The sequence below is a fragment of the Budorcas taxicolor genome, chromosome 2 (assembly GCF_023091745.1).
Source record: "Budorcas taxicolor isolate Tak-1 chromosome 2, Takin1.1, whole genome shotgun sequence".
Classification (NCBI taxonomy): Eukaryota; Metazoa; Chordata; class Mammalia; order Artiodactyla; family Bovidae; genus Budorcas; species Budorcas taxicolor.
The window spans coordinates 21,075,916-21,094,481 of NC_068911.1; the positions used below are offsets into that span (position 1 = coordinate 21,075,916).

General features: G+C 45.9%; 1 protein-coding gene and 1 non-coding gene across 2 annotated transcripts in view; one reads left to right on the plus strand and one right to left on the minus strand.

The window, feature by feature from the left end:
* Nucleotides 1–18,566, minus strand: part of PRKCB (protein kinase C beta) — a 381,711-nt gene that overhangs the window by 86,046 nt on the left and 277,099 nt on the right. Inside the window, exons 8-9 of the mRNA XM_052659473.1 lie at nt 17,811–17,907; nt 9,636–9,782 (exon numbers count right to left, since the gene is read on the minus strand). Of these exons, the coding sequence (XP_052515433.1) occupies nt 9,636–9,782; nt 17,811–17,907 (244 nt within the window). The remainder of the gene's footprint in view (nt 1–9,635; nt 9,783–17,810; nt 17,908–18,566) is intronic.
* Nucleotides 6,846–6,918, plus strand: TRNAW-CCA (transfer RNA tryptophan (anticodon CCA)). The gene has a single exon. It is a non-coding gene; the product is annotated as a tRNA-Trp (tRNA).

The window sequence follows — 18,566 nt, forward strand, 5'->3', positions numbered from 1 at the left end:
TGTTCAAAGTATCAAGCAGTTAAGAGCCTCCGATCACACATATTCAAACCAAACCCGGTCTGTTAAATGCCCCTGACTAGCTCTCTGACACTCATTTCAACTGCCTGCATCTCATTTCCTCAACTGTAAAATGGGGATATTAGCAGCTATATTACAGCAGAAGCGTAAGCCAATACATACAAAGCCTTTACAACAAGCCTGGCATTGAGTGAGGACTCAAAATGTTAGGTGATAGCATCAGCCTCTTCACCACCACCACCACGAGAATATATGTTCCACGAAGGCAGATAATTTTGCCTGTTTTGTTCCAGTCATTTTCTCTGCACTTATGGTACCGTGCAGGGCCCTGTGGGGCTTGTGGGCACAAGGTCTTTCTGTGTCCCCCACTTCTTTGATTACAGGAAACAACCTTCATTTGACCTACATGACCTTCCCTGAGTTCCAATGGGCAGACTCAAGCAGTTGTTAATTAGGAATGGGAGGGGATGCGAGACCAGGGAGAAACAGTGAAGAGCAACCTTAGGGCAAGGTCCTGTTTCCGCATCAAGGGATATACACAACAATATCTTTGAGCTATTTTGCAGATACTGAAACCCCGTCCAGGTGGGGGAAGTTAACAATTAACAATGGTATGCTGCCCACAAGCATGCAGACCCCAGACCAGCTGGACTGAAGGTCGGTGATGTTGACTCCTACTTATCTCACCACGAACCCTTAGAAGAATATCCACAAGCTTGATCACGCCCTCTGTGAACAATTACTGTAAAACTTGTCACTATCTTCCCCAAGTGGGGGCACTTGGTTCAGACGGCATTAGCCTGCCGTGTCCCCCTTTGCCCGGAAAAGCAATAAACCTATGCTTTTTTACTTTATCCAAAACTCTGTCTCCAAGATTTGATTCAGCACTGGTATACAGAGAAGCCGAGCTTTCAGCATCACCTAGAAGGCTGCCTGACACATAGTGAATGATCAATTAATACTTGTTGAATGAATAAATCCTTAATTATACCATCAGTAGGCAGTTATTATAAAAATGATGACTTCTTCCAGGTACTGGTTTCAACCTTAGCCCCAATTCCTTTCCTTCATGTCTGCCCGCTGCTTTCATAAGCAGCCACCATGCCTCCCTCTCAGATCTGGAGAGTTAGGAGCTATGAGATCACTGATAATGGGTGAAGCAGAGGTTGCTGAGGGTAGAAGTCACAGGGCAAAAGGACAAGGCAGAGGTGAGTGGGAAGGAAGTGGAGGCAGCAAATCTCAAACGAGCAGTTTGATTTTCTGATACAGTCAGTGAGTAAAGGACAAGAAAGGGAAAGTCAAGATCACAGAAAACATCTTGAAGGATTCAGGAAACGTTGAGCATGCTCCTTATCTAAAGGAGAGGATATAGGGGATAGGAAAGATCAGAGACTTTCTGTACCTTCTGGAGATAAACAAAAATGCAACAGAAGTCTTCATGTTCTTAGGAATACAATGGTAACTGAAGTACCAAATTGTCATGTGAGTGAAAGACCTTTAAGACAGTTTTCTTTTCGTAAAATGTGGTATTTGTACCATCAGCAATACAAGGACAAAATTACTTTTCTTTCAATAAATTCTCCTAAGATATATTAAAACAAATATGTAACTGCTAGATCAAGCCTGTGATTTCACATACATTATCACTTAGGGCAATGCTAAGAAGAAGAGAAAGAGGTCAACTAAATCATTTTAAGAAAACATATTTAAGATACTATAAAGGAAGTACATACATGTTTCAAAAAATTACAGGTGCATGAATAGTTAATAGCTGGGAAACTTGGTCGAGGCTATACTCAACCCTGTTACACAGTCTGAATCTTGAGCTATGGGAGATGGCATCAGCACCCTGGAGAGTGGTACACAAATACTGAGTCTCCGGGGGCCACTGGGTTAACCCCCAACAGCTGCCTCAGTGACATTCGGGCACTTAATATCATCAGCCTCTTGGTTACTACTCGAGGAAAGTCAGACACCAGAAGAAGCTGAATGGCTTTCTCTCTCACCTCTTGGCTTTTTATTTTTGATCATCTTAGATGCATTTAAAGCAAAAGACTTGAATGGGGCTTTTGGAAGAGATAAAAGTAATACCTGCTTTTCCGAAGACTTTCCACTTTTCCTTTTAATTTCATAAGCTGCTGACTTCTTCCTACTTGATTTATTCCTGGCTTATGCTATGCTTCAGGAAAAGCAGCACCTGGCATGTTCCATGATTTGAACACAAGGAAATGTCATCAAGAGAGGCTTAATGGTTTTTGTTTGTGGGGCATGAAAAACGAGGAGTTCTAAAGGTTGAAGTCAGAAGGTCTTTCTTGTCACCAAGAAAAATTCCAACCAGAGCTGAAAAGGAGGGATTATGGCTGAGGCCACCATCCTCCCACCAAAACTGCTCTCCCAGCATCCCTTGCTCTGAGGCACGTGACTGAATTCTCTGTAACAGCATGTAGGCAGAAGTGACGGGTACCACATCCACATCAGGGCTTTTAAGAAGCAGCTTGCGCCTCCTCTGTACTCTCTTTCCCCCTCTGCTCTCTGAGTATGGACAAAAACAAGGCTGTAGGGACTGATGGAGCCGTGGAAGGTGGAAGGAAGCTGGGTCACTTAATCACCATATGGAGAACGTGGGCAAGGCCAGAGACACCCGTCTTGGACTTTGCATGAATGAACACTGGACTTCTATTGTGTCTGAATCAGTACAGATTTAGGGGGTCTGTTTGCTATGACAACTGAATCCACCCTACCTAGTTTACGTGTTTGGCTGCCACACAGATCAACCAGGCCTGGCTTGCAGTGGGGTCAGGAAGAAGGGACCTTTTTTAAATTTTTCATTTTTGGCCATGCCACACATGAGATCTTAGTTCCCCAACCAGAGATTGAAACCACGGACCCTGCATTGGAAGTATGCAGTCTTAACCACTCGGCCACCAGGGAAGTCCCAGAAGAGACATTCTGAGATTTTCCATTTACTCCCTCCCCTCTTGGCACAGTTAACTTAGCTCATCCTTTAGATAAACCTCAAGAGCCTCTTTCTCCAGGAAGCCTTCCCTGACTGCAGCCAGAGCCAAGCCCACTCCCTCAGGCTCTCCCAGCATACAGCAAACATCACAGTTGTACTTTATGTCTGTCAGTGTGATGTTTTTTGATTAATGTTTATACTCCCACTAGGTTTTTAAGCATGCATTTTTCAAAACTCCCAGAATGACACACTACTTCATGCATTTTGTTGTATGCAAATTTTACCTTAAAATGATCCAAACCAAATATTGAATTCTGGTGAAATGAGGTATGTGCTGAAGAATTCAGGGCTCAAGTGTACTGATGTCTGCATTTTGGTTTGAAATGCATTAAAGATAGGTTGATGTAGAGACAAGAGGAAGGAGGGACATGTGATCAAGCATATATACAGTCAGGGACTTCTCTGGTGGTCCAGTGGTTAAGGATCTGCCTTCCAAAGCAGGGGATGCAGGTTCGATCCCTGGTCAGGAAACTAAGATCCCATATGCAGCAGAGCAACTGGGCCTCGGAGCCATAACTAGTGAGCCCAAGAGCTGCAACGAAAGATCTTGCAAGACACAACTTAAGACCCAATGCAGCCAAACAAATAAATATTTAAAAAACAAAAAAGCATATATAGTCAAATGCTAAATGTAGAATCTAGGTATTGGGTATTACGGATGCTCACTGTATAATTCTTTCAACTTTTCTGTATTTTAAAAATTTTGTCCTAATAAAATCTTGGGGGGGAAGTCCAGTGATAGTAGGGGCTCTGAGTATATTACCTAAATAAAATGATTCTGTGTACAGTTTATTTTACACTACTAATCATAGTGTTCTGTGATTTGCTTCTGTTTTTACTTGATGTCATGGATGTCTGTCCACAATGACAAACAGAGATATGAAAGACAGAAAGACCATATTCGTTTGAAAGTATCATGGATACATCATTATATGTTTAACTTTCATACTACTGATGAACATTGGGCTATTTTCATTTTTTTTTACTTCTGATCATTTCCTGTGATAGATCTTTTGTGCTGCTGGAGTTGAACTTTCTTATGTTACCTATATGTCCACCATGACATGTACCTGCCCTCCCTACACCCCTAAGTCCCCCAGTTGGCCAGTACCGACATGAGCATGAGTCCACAAGTATAAGGAAATAATGCGAAAACCCTCACTCAAACTTCCCTGCATAATTTTCTAAAAAGATCTGATCAGACAAATCATTACCACAAGCACATATGAAGTGTCAGAAGGCAAGTGATATTAGTATTAATTAAATAGTCAATGGATATTCATCATGGTCCAGGCGTGCACGTGTGCGTGCGTGCATGCTAAGCTGCTTCAATCATGTCTGACTCTGCATGATCCTCTGGACTGTGGCCCTCCAGGCTCCTCTGTCCATGGGATTCTCCAGATAAGAATACTGGAGGGGGTTGCCATGCCTTCCTCCAGGGGATCTTCCTGACCCAGGGATTGAACCCGTGTCTCTTATGTCTCCAGCACTGGCAGGTGGGTTCTTTACCACTAGCACCACCTAGGAAGCCCATTTATCATGGTAGTACTTAAGAATTAGGGGAATCAAGTTTATAATGTAAATAGTTGTATTTGCACTACGTATATACCTTATCAGGTCTTTCCAAGTGGTTCAGTGGTAAAGAATCTGCCTGAAATGCAGGAACTGCAGGAGGCGAAGGTTTGATTGTGGGTTGGGAAGATTCCTGGGAGGAGGAAATGGCATGCCACTCCAGGATTTTTGCCTGGAGACTCCCCTGGACAGAGGAGCCTGGCGGGCTACAGTCCATGGGGTCACGAAGAGTCGGACACGACTAAGCAACTGAGCACACACAGACCACACACACATATATACCTTATCAGGGACTTTCTCTGTTTACTTTATAAACTTCACTTGTATAATTGGTCTGGACAGTGCCCATCTGTCCAACTTACATATTTGCTGCACAATTTTAACCACAGAAATCACTCAACAACCACAGAGGTTAAATTCTTGAAAAGTGTAAAGGTTGGCAAAGCAGAAATGAAAGGTTCAAGAAAGCAACAAAGCCCATGCATGGCAACTGCTGAGCCCTCGCAGTCCAGAGCCCACGCGCCTCAACTACAGAGTCTGCACGCTGCAATGAAGAAGCTACATGCCACAACTGAGGCTTGACACAGCGCAACAGATAAATATATAAAAAAAGAAATCATAATGAATTGAGCGAAAGATCCAACTATAAAAATAAGCATTAAACAACAAAAGAATAACACATGCAAATGCTCTGGAGTTCTAGAGAGCATCCATCTCCAAGGAAGGCAGAGATGCTGAGATGCCCTGCCCTCGTATGATGACCCTCCCGGGGAACACTCTCTCATGGCCAGGAAAGCAAACTAACTCTCTGAACTGTGCCTCCTGTTCAAGTTTTTGAAACAGAGCTTACTCATTTGGAACTCAACGGCCTTCGCACTTGCTTCGTCCCTTGCTTCATTTTCACAGGTCTTAGCAAAACACTTGTGTCACTCCCTAGTCGCTCCACAAATTAGTGCCGTGCTGAACAGCAGGTTTTTCTGAGCCATATCTGACACCGTGGGCCTGGGGGAGGGGAGGTATGAACAGATTACCCAAAGGTCCACGTCTTTCATCTTTGAAAGGGGGAGCATTACTGCTGCTGTGTTCTTCCATGTCCAGGATTTAATGTATATAGCCTACAAGATTACAAAACGGTAAAAAGTAGACATTCAAATATAAAACCACATTCATTTAAAACCGTGGTCGGGCAAAATGCAAGTTGCCCAGGATTGTTCTATGTTTTAAAGGATGGCAGAGGTTTTTGTTATCCTAGTTGCTTTCATGACATACTGTTATTTTCCTCCGTGATTCATCTGATGCCACATCCCAGACTGGAACAGAACTCTCAATTATTATAACCGTTTCCATGGAAATGCATGATTTATTCTCTCTAATTCCCTCACTGTTCCCCAAGGACCTGCTCTCCAATTTCTCTACACCCCCCACCCCCGCCCCAAGCCTAGTCCTTTTTGCAACACCCTCCGGAACTTCCACTCCTTAGTCAAAAGCTTTCCAATCAGGGTTTCCCTGGTGTCTCAGTGGTAAAGAATCCGCCTGCCAATCGGGCACAGGTTCAATCCCTGGTCGGGGAAGATTCTACATGCTGAGGAGCAACCAAGCCCGACCACCACCACTACTGAGCCTGGGTTCCAGAGCCCGGGAGCTGCAACGACGGAAGCCCAAGCGTCCTAGAGCCCAGTCCTCCACAACAAGAGAAGCCACCCCAGTGAGAAGCCTGCCCACCACAACCAGAGAGTAGCCCCTCCTCGCTGCACCTAGAGAGAAGCCCATACAGCGATGGAGACCCAGCACAGCCAAAGAAATTTGTTGAGTGACCCAAAAGGTGAAGAACTGTGCGTGCAGTCTGCCAACTTTTGAGACAACAAGGACAAGAATAAACATGCACATTTATATTTGTTAAATTAGCAGGGAGAAAACTGGAAAGATGCAAATTAAATCAATGAAACAGCTTATATATGGAGGGGCAGTAGCAGGGAGGGGGCAGAGAAAGATGTGAACCTGGGTGGGAGCAAGACTTCCCAGTGTTTACCCGTCTAATATCCTTTTCATTATGAACCATGTGAATATACTGCTTATTAAATATGTAATTTAATTTTTAAAACTGCCTGACAGCCTCAGCTTATTAGAACCTCTTCTTCATGTAGGCCACCTTCTTCCTTGTCATCATGGAAACCACCCCATCTTTGAAATCCAAATGCCCCGAGAATCCTAGCATTTTAAATCTCTTAGCCTTGGGACTTCCCTGGTGGTCCAGTGGCTAAGACTCCGTGCCCCCAATGCAGGGGACCCAGGTTCAATCCCTGGTCAGGGAAATAGATCCTGCACAGCGCAACTAAGTTCAAATGCCACAATAAAGACCCCTTCTGCCCCTGGAGAAGGGCATGGCGACCCACTCCAGTATTCTTGCCAGGGGAATCCCCAGGGACAGAGGAGCCTGGCAGGCTATAGTCCACGGGGTCGCAGAGTCAGACACGACTGAGAGACTAAGCATAGCACAAGCCGCTAAATAAATAAATCTTAAAAACTAAAAAGCTTCCAGAAAGAAAGAGCAGAACATCCACAAAAGAGCAAGAATCAGGGTTTTGGAATCCAGCTCCTTTCTCCTTAAAAAAAAAATCCCTTGGCCTCATCCACTTGTTTCTCACCCCTAGGCCTCTAGACTTCTTTCCCACACCAAGGTGATAAGCCTCTTCCTGCTACGACTTCCTCCGGTCTAGATGCCACTGTTACTCATTTATTCAGTACAGTTTTCCTGAGTACCTACTAGAACAGCCTCTGCTGAATCTGCAGTGGACACCCCTCTCCGCTGAAAGCCTGACTCCCTTATTACCGCGATCTTCTAGGGTTAATCCCCATCCTTAGCTCAAATCCACCATCTATTGAGGCTACTCCGTCTCCACCCTCAGGCCGCTCAGAGCTGCTGGCAAAAAGCACACAATGGTACAGGCCTCTGCCATCACCACTGCTGATTCTCTAGCCTCCCAGACCTCCAGGCGGCTCAGCAATCTTACTCTGTGCTCCTACTCTCTAGGCCCACTCCCTGCCAAGGCTCTTCCACTTTCGCGCCACCATCTCAGGTTTCTTATTCCACTGCAGTAGCAGGACGGACCTTGCGGCCCTTCAAGAAAATTCGTGCATTCAGTCTAGGTCCTGAACGAATTCAACCCACAAGCACTGGAAGTAGGCTGGTGAACACGACACAGCTCCTGGCTCTCGTGGAGCTCAGATCTTAGAATGAGGGGACAAATGAACAGACAAGCCAGAGAAGTATCCACTGGTGGTGGGTGCTGGGAGAGCTAAATATAACGGAGAATGAATGCATGGCTCTTTTGAGCGGTGGTCAGGGAAGGCTTCTCAGAAGAGGTGACATCTAAGTAGAGAGGGAAATGACAAGAAAGAGACAGTTCTGCAAAGAATAAAGGAAGGGAACAGCATCACAGAAGCGCTAAGAGAGGAAGGAGCTTTGTACGTTTCAAAGAACCTCCATGTGGCCCAAGCACAGTGGGTGATGGGGAGAAGGAAAGGAAAAGAAGGCATCAAACAGAGAACAAGGATCAGAGTTTAAAGAGCGATGTAAGCCCAGGACACAGGATAGAATGTTTTCTGTTTATGAAGCCACTGGAGGATTTCAAGCAGCGGAGTGATTTGACCCAATGTAAAGTTTTTAAAAATAACTATGGCTGCTGCATGGAAGTGTATTAATTACAGGTCACCAGAGTGGAAGCAGGGTAACCATTTGGGAACATCTGCAGTGGTCCAGGTGGTAATGTATGGTATAAATTAGGACTGAATTAGTGAAGATGGAGAGAACCCAGTAAATTCATGATACGTTTTGTAGGAGGACCTATCTAGACTCACTATTATGCAGGCCTGTGGTAAGAGGGGGGCCAAGGAGGAGTAGAGGATAATTCCCAGATTTTTGATTGAAGCTATAGAGATGGGGAAGAAATTTGATATTTTTTGCACACCTGAGTTCATGGAATGAGATTGATGTGAGATGTGGTGGTGGCACACACAGGGATTAAAGGACTCAAAACAACACTAAACAAGTCAGGAGTACTTATAACGCAATCTCAGCTTCAGTAAAACAGCATCTCCTGGTGTCTATAAAAGCATCCAGAATCGCTCTACAAGTCCCAGAGAAATCCTTCAACCATGCAGCTGTTTGAAAAGAACCACTTCCATTCTCAGCCGCAAGAGTGATCTTTTCCGAAACCAAATCTGATCATGTCACTTCTCTGTTTAAGATTCTCAATGGCTCCCCACTGCATTGTGAGTCAAATCCAAACTCCTCGTCACTGCTCTTAAGGCTCTGCAAGGTCAGGCCCCTCCCACCTCTGCAACCTCACATCCCACAACCTCCCCCAGCTCAAGGCATTTTGCCCCCAGCACCTTCTGACAGTGCCTAGAATGTGCCAAGCCCGTCCCTACCTCAGGGTCTTTGTACTTGCCATTCTCTCTGCTGCAAACCATCTTTCCTGGGTCTCGGAACGTATGGCTGGTTAATTCTCAACCTTCAGGTCTCAATTTCTACATCACTTTCTCAGTCTGAGTAGGTCATTTCTTTTTTAAAAACTTACTTTTTAATCAGAGTATGATTGCTTTACAGTGATGTGCTAGTTTCTGCTGTACAATAACGTGAATCAGCTGTAAGTATATATAAAACCCATCCCTCTTGAGCTTCCCTCCCCCCGCTCCATCCGACCCCTCTAGGTCATCACAGAGCACAGCGCTGAGCTCCCTGTGCCATACAGCACAGGGTACCACTAGCTATCTACTTTATACATGGTAGTGTATTATGTCAAAGATACTCTCTCAATTCGTCCCATGAGTGGGTCCCTTCTTTATCTGCCTGTGACACAGCGCTCCATTTATTTCCTTCACAGTACTGCTTACCAATTGGAGTGTAGCTCTATTTACTTTTCACTCTCTCCCTCCCTGGAACATAAGCCCCATATGAACAGCGAATGTGCCTGCCTTGTTAACTGGTTCCTTCTGCAGCAGGTGCCTCCACCCAGCCACACTGTACCTTGCCAAAGCTGCCTTTTCCCAGCACCATCAGGAAGTTAAAATCGGTCAGTTTCATCCGGTCCCTGTTGCCGTTGTTGTCAAATTTGGAGATGGTGTTGGTCGTCTTTTCTTCGGGAGTCTTGGGCCCAGGACCGATCTTGGCTCTCTGGAGGGAGAAGCACACAGAAGACATCGTCAGAGTTGGAGGATGCCTGTGTTATGTGTTCAAACTCAAGCGCGGTGGCAAGCTGTGGATCCTGCAACTTATGCCCCTGACTCGGTGAAAAGCACAGCCCAGTATCCACAATGCAAACTCAAAATGTGGAGGCCAGACTTGGCACCTCCATTTTTCTTTTATCCCTCGTGTCTCACCCACCACCAGAAGCTGTCATTGCTTCCTCCCAGCTGTCTCGAGAATTCCTTCCCCCTTCCATCTCCACCTGTCATCATCTCTCACCGGGACAACCCACCCTGGTTCCCTCCACACTGGGCTTTACATGCAGCAACTGTGACTTTCACGGCTTCCCTGGTGGCTCAGATGGTAAATAATCTGCCTGCAATGGAGGACACTCGGGTTTGATTCCTGGATTGGGAAGGTCCCCTGGAGAAGGGAATGCCACCCCACTCCAGTATTCTGGCCTGCAGAATTCCAAAGACAGAGGAGCCTGGCGGGCTACAGTCCATGGGGCCACAAGGAGCTGGACAAGACTGAGCAGCTAACACACACACACTGTGACGTCCGCTTCTTCACACTCAACCAAGTCAACCAAGCTTAAAATGCTTCAGTAGTGACCCATCATTTTCAAGATCCTCGGTGCTTTCACGGGCCCAGACGACCCAGTCTGATCAGGCTCTACCCGCTTGTCCAATCTCTTCACTTCTTGGGTCCTCCTTCCCTACAAACGCAGCTTCATTGTCCTTTCACATCCTTGAGTCCCAGGGCCCTCCCACCTCAGGGCCTTTCCACTTACTGTTGCTCCCGTGTGGATGATTATTCTCTCCCCTTCACCAACCTAGTTATCCCCTGCTCGACATTCTCACTTCCTCGGGGAAGTCTTTCTGGATTCTCTGTCTGGATAAGATGTCCCTATCTGCTCCCTTCATCCACCTCACTTTCCATTTATGCTGCAGGTAACTGTTCGCTTGTTTTCCCAACAGACCAGAAACCTTGCAGGGCAGGGAGTATGTCTTATATTCCACAATATCCCAGACAACCAGCAAAGTTTCCAGCTACATATTTTGTAGGATGAATGGATGGGTGAGGCCCATGTTGGTCCTCAATGCAATCAGGGAGAGGCTTGCTGTTATGAGTAGCAGAATGATGCCTCCGAATGACAGCAAATTCCATGAAATCGGGGGAGAATAGGAGACCAGCATATTTATAATTGGAGTCTAAAGACGCAGGGGGGATGTCCTGTAGGACTGAGCCCTTAAACTGTGAGGTTTGTGCTGACTCTGAGCAGCTAGTGTCCAAACTGAATTAAACTGCAGAACACCTAGTTGGTGTCCATAGAGAACTGGAGAATTTCTTGGGATGGAAAACCCACATGCTTGGCGTAGGACGTACTATGAGCATGTTAAGTTTTCCTCCGTGGGGTATGCAGTTTTTCGCACCTAGCTTCTCTCACTCATCATAATGGTCCTGAAATTCACTCACGTCATTTGCTGTTTGCACGAATCAGTGGTTTGCTTTTGTACTGCTGAGTAGCACTCACTGTTTAAGCTCATCCATTCTCTTGTTTACAGGCATTTGTGTTGTCTCCGCATGTTGGCTACTAGCAAGGTATTCGAGAGGATTCTTGGTCCAGTTATTTTTTAATAAAGATTTGTCAAGATTTAAGTGTCTCTAGGACAACCCAGTGTAAATAAATACCCAATGAGCAGTTGTATCCTGTGGGTTTCAGGTTAAGAAATGACATAAGAACTGGAGATGGATTTGAGGGTTAAGGCATGGAGGGGGTAGTTAAAAGCAGATCACCAGGGAAACTGCAAACAAGAGAAGAGCTTAGGGACCTCCCTGGTGGTCCAGTGGTTAAGACTTCACCTTTCAAAGCAGGGAGTGTGGGTTCGCTCCCTGGTCGGGGAGTTAAGATCCCACATGCCTTGGGGGCAAAAAACCAAAACATAAAACAGAAATAATTTGTAACAAATTCAATAAAGACTTTAAAAATGGTTCATATTAAAAAAAAAGAAAACTTTTTTAAAAAGAAAGAAAAGAGTCGAGAACAGAAACCACATTGCTTTTGGAGGCCATGTCTTCCCATCATCCCAAATCCTCACTCTCCAGCTCCCAGAGATCTTCCTCCCAGGCTGTCCTGATCCAAACACATCCCCTCCCTCCCTCCTGCTCCACTATCTCCCTCCCGCCCCACCATCCCCTTGCTTTATTATGATGTCTCTGAACCCTGATTCGGGGCCCACCTGATTCACACACTCTGATCTCCAGCCCATGAAGATCCATGTCCTGACCGTGCCTGGTCCCCAGTCCCTGTTCCAGCCCTGAGATCTGCTTCCCTCCACCTGCAGGGCCCAGCACACCCCCCGAAGGGGAAGGAGTGAGGCAGGCTCACTCTCCCATTTCTCCTTTTGATTGCTTAGAGGAAATTTTTTTTTTCTTCCTGTTCTTCAAGGAGCAGCAAGCAGGAAACAACTTCATTCCTCAGTCCTGCAAGCAACCTTCTCTCTTCTGAATTCCACACTCCATCTCACTTTGCTTGTGTGACTTTCCTCTTAGGTAAAGTGGGCTTATGCTGTAGATGGATGTCTGTGTCCTCCCCAAAGCTGACACATGCTGACATCCTAACCCTCAAAGGTGATGGTGTTAGGAGGTGGGGCGTATGGGAGGGGATTAGGTCATGAGGGTGGAGCCCTCATGGATGGGATTCGTGCCCTGATTAAAGAGACCCTAGAGAGTTCCTTTGCCCCTTCCACATGTGCGGACATAGTGAGAAGACGGCTATGAACCAGGGAGCAGACCCTCACCAGACAACAATTCTGCCGGCACCTTGATCCTAGACTCTCCAGCCTCCAGAACCATGAGAAATGAATGTTGCTTAAGCCACAGTCTATGGCTTTTTGTGATCAGAGCCTGAACTAAGAATGTTATCTTAGCCTCTAGATGCTAGATCAGAAGTCTCATAGCCTGTTGGCCTGGTCTGCACTAATATTTAAATTGTTTGACTTGTGATAAAAACTAGGAGCTGCTGCTGCTGCTAAGTCCCTTCAGTCATGTCCGATTTTTTGTGCGACCCCATAGACGGCAGCCCACCAGGCTCCCCCATCCCTGGGATTCTCCAGGCAAGAATACTGGAGTGCGTTGCCATTTCCTTCTCCAATGCATGGAAGTGAAGTTGCTCAGTCATGTCCAACTCTTAGTGACCCCATGAACTGCAGCCCACCAGGCTCCTCCATCCATGGGATTTTCCAGGCAAGAGTACTGGAGTGGGGTGCAGGTGCCCTATTAAAAACCCAAATCCCTGCTTCTTCTAAAAAAGTAGATCTGGCAACACTGGGCCCATCCATAAGGCACCGTGCCTGTAGACGGGACATTCGGGCTCCAGTTTATCTCTTTCACCGCTCTCGCCACCAGCCCTGCTGTCTCACACCAAGCTCTCCCCACTCCTTGTTATCTGCCCAGATCCTAGACACTTTTGGGCTTGTGATCTTTGGAGGACAAGAATCCTGTCCTGTGTCCCTCTGAACTCCCAGCCACCTCGTGCCTAGCATGGTCCTCCATCAAAAAGCAAACACATTTTAAAACTGAGGCCCAAATTTAAATGATCTTCTGCCTTGCTGGGCTGGATATGCCTTCAGAAACAGGATACACTAATGGCTGCCTTTTCATGTCTGCAATTTAGAGCCCGAGGACTCAGTGCTCCAAGAGAGAGCAGACAGAGGCGCTTCTGAGAAATAGCCCTGCCTCTTGCCAGGCTGCGCCAGGGGAGGTTGAAGGCACCAGGGCTTCGTTTCAGACGAAGAATGCCTGTCTTGGCTTAAACTAAACTCCTCTACCACCCCTACCCTCTGCAAGGAGCTCTTAGGGCACTTTTGTACCCAACAGTGGTGGCAGAGACCCCAGCAGGCTATGAGTCCACGTCGATGCTCTGAACCCCCAAGCAGCCCTTCCAAAGACCAGGAGGGGAAGGTCTGGAGCATTATTTATTCTGTATGTATTCTGGGAGGATGATAATGATGGGCTGACATCTGAATAATATCACATGCCAGGCTGGTTTATTTATTCAGTTTTTTTTATTTGGCTGCACCAGGTCTTAGTTGCGACATGCGGGATCTAGTTCCCTGACCAGGGGTGGAACCCCAACCCCCTGCACTGGGAACACAGAGTCTTAGCCACTGGAGCACCAGGGACGTCCCCAGACTGTTTAAAGTGCATAGCTTCATTCACTGCCATAGACCCTCCAGAGAGCAGAAGTATCATGATACCCCCACTTTGCAGATGGGGAATCAAAAGCTCAGAGATAAAGTAACTTGCCTTCAGCACCCAGCAAGGAAGGGACAGAGCTGGGACTCAAATGCAGGCAGACTGGCTCTCAAACCACCTGAACAGCACAGGCTACGCTGCACAGATGTAGCCCCAGTCATCCAGCCAAGACCCATCGGCGGCAGCCCCCTCCTCTCTACACCTGGGCTGCTGGCCACTGACACCTGTGACTCTGTCTACAGGCTCACTTCCTGACTGCAGGAGCAAGCATAGTCCACTGGCAGGTCAAGTTGAAACCGCTGGCAAGTTAATTCCCCAGAAGCAGCCAGTGATGGAAGGGGGACTGGTGGATAATAATTCAGCTGCCTGCTCCTTGACTGGAAACCCTGCAGCCCATGCTAAACCCCAGCTAAAGCAGGATTAAACCCCAGGTGTCCACAGTGGTATCTTGCTGATAGTACATCCTTTCCCAACTAGCTTCCTCTCCCTGCCTCACTTCCTCACTACGCTAGATGCTTCCTGGGGTCACTGCCAAGCTCCTCTGTCCATGGAATTCTCCAGGCAAGGATACTGGAGTGGGTTGCCACACCCTCCTCCAGGGGATCTTCCCAATCCAGGGCGTGAACCTGAGTCTCTTGTTTCCAGCTTGGCAGGTAGGTTCTTTACCACTAGCGCCATCTGAGAAGCCCCTAAAGAAACCATGTGCACTTGAATCCTGAGAGTCTGTTTCTGGAGAAACTCAGAGTGAGACAGTGACCAGCTGAGAGATGTTAGAAAGTTGCTTAACCTCTCTGGGCCTCAGTTTCCTCATCTGTAAAAGATAAAGGGGGGTGATAGGAGTACCAACTAATCAAGGTGGCTGTAAGGATTGAATTATATGAGTTAATACTTCTAAAACACTTAATAAAAGGCACATAGTGAGCATTTTATTAAATCAAAAATTGCTCTGTAAATAGATGGCCAATGGGAATGTTCTGTATGACTCAGGAACTCAAACTGGGACTCTGGAATAATCTAGAAGGGTGGGAATGAGCAGGAGGTGGGAAGGAATGGGAGGGAGATTGGAAAGGGAGGGGATATAGGTATACCTGTGGTTAATTCATGTTGATGTGTGACAGAAATCAAACCATTATTATAAACCAATAATCAATCAATTAAAAATAAAGATTAATAAAAATAAAAAAAAAATCAACCAACAAAAAAGTCTACAACTGGCAGAAGACCCATTTGGAACCAAACAAAATGGTGGAGCTTTCCCCAGCCTATCAGCAAGACCATGGCTGGACAGAAATCCCCAAACAGCCTCCTCCGACGTCCTGAAACAGACCAGGAGTAGTAACTTCACCAAGCTCATCCTACCATGAAATTCTATTACGCCAATTTCTGCAGCTCGATTTTACCGTCACTCAGAATTTCTCCAGATAAGAGGCTTGAAAGTAATTTCTGAGTCATTCTGGGTGCTAATTGGTTATTGCACAGGGATTACATTTCTCACGTTCAAGGTCAACTGAAATTCCTCTATGTGTCTGGGAACAATTTTCAGTCTCTTGGAAACATTTTTTTAATCAACAAACTATGGTGTGGAGCGATTACCACTCAGGCATAAACAAGCGTTTGCAGGCTCTTGCGGGAAATAAAGGGACACGTTTTGTTGCACGCAGATAAAACAGTCCTTTCCTTCAAGCCAATAACTGGCCCAGACAAATGCTCTGTTCATGTAAGAAATGTTTTCCTGGGTGTTCTGAAATGTCACCCCAGCTGCCCTAAGACAGAAGAAATCATTTTGCAAAACTGAGACTTCATTTTATATAAGAAAACACTGGTCTTATTTTCTTTTTTCATCCACAAGAGGACATTTTTAACTCTGCAGCAAACGGACACCACTCCATCAGAAAGTTGAGGGAAGGAACTGGAAAGAGCTCTGTGGAAGGCCTGCCCTCCAGTCCTACCTTTTAAAAAAAAAAATCAGTGTCCAGTTCTTTTTTATATATTTATTTACTTTTGGCTATGCTGGGTCTTCGCTGCTGCAACGGGCTTTTCTTTAGTTGCAGCAAGCAGGGGCTACTCTAGCTGCGGTCCTCGGGCGTCTCATTGCAGAGGCTTCTCTTGTTGCGGAGCACAGGCTCTAGGGGGCGCAGGCTTCAGTAGTTTTAGCTCAATAGTTGTGGTGCCCAGGCTTAGCTGCCCCGCAGCATGTGGGATCTTGTCAGACCAGGGATCAAATCCGTGTCCCCTGGATTGGCAGGCGGACTCTTAACCACTGGACCAGCAGGGAAGTTCCCAGAGTCCAGTTCTTAACTCTCCTAGGAGGGAAAGTCCTTCCATCCACTCATGTGGGCTTGAGCGGCCCTGCGAGGATGAACCTATGATCGAGTTCCCTGGAGAATGACTGATGAGCCCATGGCCAACATGTTTACTCCACTTGCTTCCATGATGGGAAGTCTCACTGGGTCAGAACCATCACCAGGTTTTACGGAAGGTGCAGGCTCAAGACAAGGGTCAGGATCCAAGTACTATTTCTATCTAGGTGAGGGGCCTCTAACAGGGTTCTTGGAATAAATGCCCAAACCCTTGCCAAAGCCAGCACAGTCCTACTCTGTCCCCCACCACCTCCCAGCCACACTTTGAACTATGCTCTCTCTGCTCCAGCCACACTGGCCATCTTTGAGCATCCCATAGTTGCAATAGATCGCCCACCACAGGGCCTTTACTCTGTTCTCCTCTTGGAATAAAAGGCTTTTTTCCCCTTTACTTGGTTAACCTCCTGTGTTGTTTCCTCAGAGGCTCCTTCCCTGCCCTCTCAGACAACGTTATATTTCCCTCTTACATCTTCTCAAAGCACCATGGACCTCTCTGTCACTGAACTTTACCTGGTCACATTCTGCTTCTATTTGCTTGCGTGGTTACTTGATGAATAATAATGACAGTAACCTATTTCATTTTAGATATTTCATACAATTTTTCAGAGTTAGTAGGCCATCATTGCTTATCTAGAATTGATGATTTCCCATCAGACTTCGTATATTAAGTTCCTGTGAACAAAATAATGAGTTTTCCCTTATGAAACTACTTTAAAATCACTCAATACACACAGAATGAAAGAACTCAGACCTATGTCCCCAAAGCATTTTCTTTGTAAAACTGGGATATGTCCTACACACCTTTGCATCCCATATACGTCCCAAACTCCTGGAAAATGGAGTTTTTGTGGTCCCACAGGGGAGAAGGGGTTTGCCTGGGGTAGAAACGGACCAGCACTACTGCCCAAGGTCAGAGCCAAGGGCTCTTAATCTTGGGAAGATCCACATATAGGTATTTCATGGAGTTAGCAGCACAGTTAATTCCATTTGTTAGTACAGCACCATCCCACCGACAACAGATCCAAATTCAGATTCCAGACCTCAGCAAGCCTACTTGTCTCAGCTTCCAGAATATAATCACTACCTTATCCTCTGTTTTCATTCATCGTTACTGACATTCCTGTCCAAGCCACCATCCAAATGACCCAGGTAGCGAATGAACACTTTTAAGGAAGGGTCTAAATCTGATTGAAGACAGGGAGGCAGAATGATGTCACAACGCAGGGAACACTTAATTGAGATCTTGAAGGATACGTAGTTTTCTGCGAGGTGGAACAACGTATCAAAGGCCCAGGATCGTGAAAGGCCTTGGTAGAAATCACACCACGAACAAGAAAAACAGTACAGAGGGCAGACTCAGCTGGTTCCCACCAATGCTGAAAGAAAGACATCTCACCTCAAATTTCTGTCGCAGCTCCTCGTTGCCCTCACTGCCTTCCGGTGGCACAGGCACGTTGAAGTACTCGCCTTCCTCCTGGCTCAGTAACTTAAACCTAAAGGGAGCGAAGGAAAGACAAACTCCATGATACTACTCAATATTCTGATGATTAGGATAAGGGAGAGGGGTCTACAGAAAACTGCTTTAAAAACATGCGTTGATGGGTTTTTGTTTGGGGATGTATCTGTGTGTGTGTGTGTGTAGCTAGGTATACTATGCGTATGTATGTATGTACATATATATACATATATATAGCAGCAGAGATACTTTTGTTTGGAGCAGAGAAAGGTTTATTGCAGGGCCACACAAGGAGAACAGGTGGCTCATACGCAAAAAACTCAAATTCCCCGTTGGTTTTCCAGGAAGAGGATTGCTTTTCTTTTTAACTTTTTATTTTATATTGGAGTATAGCCGATTAACAATGTTGTACTAGTTTCAGGTGGATGGAAAAGGGATATATATATACATACATACATGTGTCCATTCTCCCCTAAACTCCTCTCCCATCCAGGCTGCCACATAACACTGAACAAAGTTCCCTGTGCTATACAGTAGGACTCTGTTGATTATCCATTTTAAATAGAACAGTATTTTCATAGCAATCCCACACTCCGTATCTCTTCCCTCATTTATATTTTTATAATCATCAGAAAGACATCAGAAAAAAATATGTTTATAGAATGCAAAGTTCTTTGTCAGCCTGTACACACACAG